The sequence below is a fragment of the Triticum aestivum genome, chromosome 7D, assembly GCF_018294505.1.
Source record: "Triticum aestivum cultivar Chinese Spring chromosome 7D, IWGSC CS RefSeq v2.1, whole genome shotgun sequence".
Classification (NCBI taxonomy): domain Eukaryota; kingdom Viridiplantae; phylum Streptophyta; class Magnoliopsida; order Poales; family Poaceae; genus Triticum; species Triticum aestivum.
Window position 1 is genome coordinate 426,531,106 of NC_057814.1, and position 5,817 is coordinate 426,536,922.

The 5,817-nt window shown below is 57.7% G+C and overlaps 1 protein-coding gene across 1 annotated transcript; it reads right to left on the reverse strand.

Annotated features, from left to right (window-relative positions):
* Positions 1-1,190: 1,190 nt before the first annotated feature.
* LOC123167141 (uncharacterized) lies at positions 1,191-2,014 on the reverse strand. The gene has a single exon (XM_044584973.1). It carries the CDS (start codon positions 1,900-1,902, stop codon positions 1,429-1,431), a length of 474 nt encoding a protein of 157 aa, XP_044440908.1. The 5' UTR covers positions 1,903-2,014; the 3' UTR covers positions 1,191-1,428.
* Positions 2,015-5,817: the final 3,803 nt, after the last annotated feature.

Consider the following 5,817-nt stretch of genomic DNA (forward strand, 5'->3'; position numbering starts at 1 on the left):
CGCGTCGCCGACCGCAGAGAGGGCAATCATGGTCTCCAGGCCCTCCCATTGGCGCTCATCGTGCGTGTTCATGGAGTCTTCCATGACACGTTGAAGGAGCCAGGCCTCCACCTCCTCTGTCATGCGAGGAGGTGGTGGTTGCGACGGAGAAGGCGACGGCGTCGGCGTGATGCCGCGCACCCGCGTAGGCCCGCGCACATGGGTAGTGCTCGGAGCACGCGTGCGGCGCTCACGTGGCCGCCGCGGCCCCGATGAGGTGCCAGCAAAGAAAGACGCGCGGCGCGTGTCTTCCTCGTCCCGCAACCACGTGTCCCAGAGGCCGGAGTCGACGGCGTACCTGGGGTCGTAGTAGAGGTTGTCTGGAAGGAGGCGGCGGCGGCGGCGTTCGATCTCCTCGCGCCGCGCATGGCCGCTCGTCGGGACCAGCAGGATCGGCACCCGGTCCGCGGACAGATGCCATTATTGGGGAGATGAACGTCGCTCCAGGGGAGTGGCGTCCTCGTCTCCCAATAACGACGGCAAACATCCACGTGGATGTACTGCCCGAGGACGAGCCTGCGGCCGGTGTTCCACCACACCATGGCTGTCGGTGGCCGGCGAGCTCGAGGAAGGGGAAGGGAGAGCTAGGGTTTGGGTGTCGGGTTTCAAGGAGGCCGCGGCGACTGGAGTGGGAGCGTGGACTACGACCGGTCCACGCCTTCACATTTTAGAAGGACGCCTACCGCGCGCCTGGACGGATGACAGATGGGGCCGACCGCGCGTGCGCATTTATGTTGAGTGGTGGGAGATAGATGGCCGCCTGCCACACGACCCCGATGCGGACGAGCGGCACATCCGTTTGCATTTGAATGGGTCGGGTCGGACACAAAACGAACAAAGATGGGTTCAGGATGTCACGCGCTGGGCAGTGGGGTCTATCCGTTTTGCCACAAACGAACGAGGCCGGACGGGACGGGTCGCGCGCTGGAGTTGGCCTAACCACCGGCCACCGGCTGAAGCTGGTCCGTTGCGACTTTAAATTAATTTACCTCTAAGTTCGATCTCGAACACTCGGCTGGTGCATAGTCCATTCACTCCACTCGTTAGATCAAACTCGAGATCACACCTTAAGATGATGACATTATTGTGTTCAAAAGAAAAAAAGATGATGACATTACAGGTCGCACAGCAGCAGCCGCAGTTAACAGATCTAGTTTCAAAAGCGGCAGAAATGCATCGAATTGAAACAACCAACTCAGATCTCAAATCATACAAGAGCACAAGGCTTATTTCTGCGCCAACCATTGGCACCACACCGGCCACTGAACTGATAGTGATACAAGAGGAAAGCCATGGACTGACAAGTTGGCAGGCACAGCGACACCGCGATGACCACCGGATCTGGCGACCTAAACTGCTTACCGTTGACTTGACTTGCGCGCAGATCGATCAGTTGGCGGCGGCCTCCTCGGCGGCCTTGGCGTCGCCCTCCGTCGCCGGCGGGCTGAGCTGGAAGGCGGAGACGGGGAAGGCGCGGCCGAGGCCGGCAGGGGTGCGGAAGACGATCTTGGAGCCGGAGGGGCTGATGACGATCTCGGAGATGGTGACCCAGATGAGCAGCTCCTTGCTCTTGACCCCGGTCATGCTGTGCATCCGGCCGCGCTCCACCACGGCCGTCACCTCGGGGGCGTACCAGACCTGCTTGCCGATGGCGTTGAAGGTGTGGGTGAGGCCGCCGGACTGGCCCTGGCGGAGCCACACGAACCCCGTGGCGCGGTTGTAGCCCACCTCCACGAGGGACGGCAGCGGGAGGAGCCCGTCGGGGAGGCCCAGCTCCACCAGGAACTCGCGGGCCCTGGCCTCGCACAGCTCCGTGTGCACATCCGCGCCCGACCGGTGCTCCTCGATCGCCTGCGAAGCCATCGCCGGATGTCGGGGGTTTCTCGCCGGTTTGGTTTTGCTTTCCTTGCTGGGCTCTGTTTGTTGCGAGTGCGACGCGTTCTCTGCTGTTGGAGGAGATCGGGGGCTGCTTTTATGCGCGTTTGGTTGCCCACTTGGGTTCGGGGGTTGAGAAGGGGATTGATTCCCGTCCCCGCGCTGTCAGCCGGAATTATGTTGGGGAATCGGGTGCCATCCCAAAGACAAAGGGTACGTTGGACGTCTCTCTCTCGTCATCAGTAGCTCGGTTTTGCTGGTATGCCATCTCAATGCAGTGTACAGTTTTCGGGTAGTATTAAGATGGAAGATGGAAATCACAGAAGCGCCGTCAGCGCGAAGACGCTAGCCATTCAGAACTTGTGGGTTGAGGCCGGGAAAGTCATCACTCACACCGTTGGTTTTATTTAATGTTTTGCACTGTAGTTGACACGGAATGGGCTGCAGATCCAACGGCCCCAACCACATGCACAGTTGCGAGTATTATGGTCGTAGGCCAGGGCAAGTAGCATTTTGCCGTCAAAAGGAAAGTGCCTCTCTTTTTCCAAAGGATTCAGCACAGACGTCGTTGCGGGTGCGACACGATAACTGCTTGTAGTACACACGGATAAGGCAGTAACGGTCAGCTGCACCCGCCCTTATGAAAAAAAATCAAAACTAATATTAGAAAAATTCAAAAAATTCCAATTTTTTTGTGTGTAGTAGATAATTTGATGCGTGAGGTACGCTTCAATTTTTAAATCATTTGGACATATGAGCATCTCTCGGTAAAAAGGACAAATTCAGGGTCTGTAAAAATGTTTACTGTTCATGCACTGTTTTCACCCGATTTGTCTTTTTTGCTGAGAGCTTCTCAGAAGTCCAAATGATCTCAAATTTGGAGCGAACCTCACGTGATAAATTGTCTAAAAAAGATTGGAATTTTTTAATTTTATTTTTATTTTTTAGGATATTTTCCTGAATGGGTGCAGACGAGCCTCGACACCGAAACGCCGTACTCTCGAAGGGAGTAGTTTTTTTTAATATACATATTCGATTTTTTGATAAAAACATTTTCATTCAATTGATATATATCATTAAACCCGTTAAGACCAAACGAAAGGGCCGCCAACCATCTAAGTCACGTGGCACATGCTAGTAGGCCACGGTGAAAAAGTATTTTGACAGCCCAACTAGGAGGGTCGTGAACGATGGCTCTCTCTCCTTCCCCCCCTCCCCCCTCCTCTGCCCTTCCTCCCACATCGTGATGGTGCAGCCGTCGGTGGCAGGCGATAGGTCATCCCTCTCCCATCCCCCCATGCTCCTTGAGTTAGGGATCTCCTCTCCCCCCCTCTCCTCTGCGGGTTGCGGCGGCCAGGGGCTCGTCCCCCTCCCCCTGCGGCGGCCTCCCCTCGGCTAATCGTTTCTGGGTGCCGGATCTAGATGGATCTTGTTCAGAGGACGAGGCGGACGCCCCCCGGCCGGTCTCCTTGCCTCCCCCTCCTCTTCATCCCAAGGTTAGGAAGTTTGCTCCGGGCGGGCGCGGCCGTGCAGTGCGGTCGCTGGCGGTGGAGCCCGGGTGGTGCGTTGTGCGGCGTCGCGGGTGCGGCTCTGGTAAGTTCCGGGCTGAGGTGGCTGTTTCCCCATGCATGGCTGGGGTCTCCATCTCGCCGCGGGCTTCGCTGAGGCGTTTGCCGTCGTCGTCGGGTCGCGCTCCCTCTAATGTGCCGTCGGGGCGGCAATCGGGGGAGTTGGCCCCTGGCTCGCAGCCGGCGGTGGCCGGTGGCAGCTGCGTGGTCGCGGGTGTCGTGTCCCTAACCATAGATCGGGCAGTGCCCTCGCGGTCGGGGGGTGGGCTAGCCCGGGCCGATGAAAGTGCGAATGTTGGGTCGGGTGAGGGGGGCAGTGGGGCCTACATGTCCTCATCTGATTTCAATCCGCTGTGTCTGCCCGCCCCTCGGCCGCGTGGCTCGGCCCAAGTTGGCCAGGGTGGCTCGTTGGTCTTGGCTTGGCCTGCTGGCCCCATTCGTCGTGGGTACTTATGGATACGGAAGGGCTCCCTCTCCTCTGACCTAGGGTTTCCGGCCTCTAGATCTGACGTGCGCTGCTACCCTTTCCTCATTCGCTCTCTTGTGAGATCTCATCCTCCCCCCTCTCTCTAGCTCATTTGCGGCGGTGGTGGCCATGGATAAGTCCAGGGCGTCTTTCTCGGAGGCGTTGTCCGGGAGCAAGCGTGTTCGGGAGGCCTCGGTGGAGGCGGGTCAGGTTCCAGATCCAGATATGGAGTACGAGGCCGTTCTTCGTGAGAAGCTCGAAGCGAGCGGGCCTCGCGGGATCAGGTGGCGTGCGATCGGGAGGCGTGGGCGGCGGGGCTGGCGTGGCTGCAGCGCGAGGAGCAGGCCCGTGAGGAGCCGGTGGCACAGGCCGCGGCCATGGATCCTTGGGAGGCTGCGGTGTCGGGCTCTTCGGTGGCCACGGTCGCCCCTCATCTCGCGCCTCCTCGTGGCCCAAACAGCCAGGCGGTGGCGGGGGGAGGGGGGCGTGTGGGTGTTGCTGGATCTGGGGCCGCGGGTTGTGGCCGCGGTGCTGGTACTTGTCGGGGCGGAGGCTACGACAGCAGCCCCTTCCCCTCCAAGTTCCGTCAGACTTCGCCCGTGGATCCGGGGTCCTCCTCGCCGGCGGCTGGTGATGGCATCCCCCCCGCCCCGCTGCCCGCGGGCTGCGCTCCCCCTCGCGTGGGGGCCCGGCCTCTGGTGGTGGAACCAGCTCTGGCTCTACAATGCTGACCTGCTTTGCATGCCATCGTGAGGGGCACTTCCAGTCTAGATGCAAGTTTCCTCCTTTCTGCTTGATATGCCGCACTGAAGGCCACCTCACAATGGAGTGTGATAACCGTATCCAATTCCCTGCCTTTAAGTACTTTGGTCTTGGCCTCCCTGGATATGCCTTCTTCACCCTGGATGGGGAGCTGGGGATGCCTGTGGTCGCCCCAGTATCTTCCAATGCCGCGGTGATCTATGTCATTTCCAATCATGTTTCTATTCAAGTCATATCTGATGAGCTTCACGAGTGGGGCATGGAGGGCTGGGATTGGCAGATCTATCACATGTCGGAGAGAAAATTTTCTGTCACCTTCCCCACGAAAGAAAGCTTAAAGATGATGGCTTCTTGCACGATTTTTACCCTTTCTGTGAACCAAGTGATGGTCTCTGTCAAGGCAGCTGTGGACGGGGCAAAAGCGGTGGCCTCCTTGTCTGAAACTTGGGTGCTTCTTGATATGTCCATTTTGCATCATGCTTTTATATCGATATTTATTGCATTATGGGTTGTTATTGCACATTATGTCACAATACTTATGCCTTTTCTCTCTTATTTTACAAGGTTTACATGAAGAGGGAGAATGCCGACAGCTGGAATTCTGGGCTGGAAAAGGAGCAAATATTAGAGACCTATTCTGCACAACTCCAAAAGTCCTGAAACTCCACGAAAGTCAGTTTGGGAATATATTAAAAATATTGGGCGAAGAAAGCACCAGAGGGGGGCCACCCCCTGTCCACGAGGGTGGAGGGGGCGCCCTACCCCCTGGGCGCGCCCCCTGCCTCGTGGGCCACCTGGAAGCCCCCCGATGCCCATCTTCTGGTATAAGGTGTCTTTTGCCCTGGAAAAACTAAGAAGGAAGCTTTCGGGATGAAGCGTTGGCTTCTCGAGGCGGAACCTGGGCAGAACCAATCTAGGGCTCCGGCGGAGCTATTCTGCCGGGGAAACATCCCTCCGAGAGGGGGAAATCGTCACCATCGTCATCACCATCGATCCTCTCATCGGGACGGGGTCAATATCCATCAACATCTTCACCAGCACCATCTCCTCTCAAACCCTAGTTCATCTCTTGTATCCGATCTTTGTTTCAAAACCTCAGATTGGTAC

Excerpts from the sequence above, each read along its gene's own strand:
- LOC123167141 (XM_044584973.1), bottom strand. The coding sequence starts at position 1,902 with ATGGCTTCGCAGGCGATCGAGGAGCACCGGTCGGGCGCGGATGTGCAC.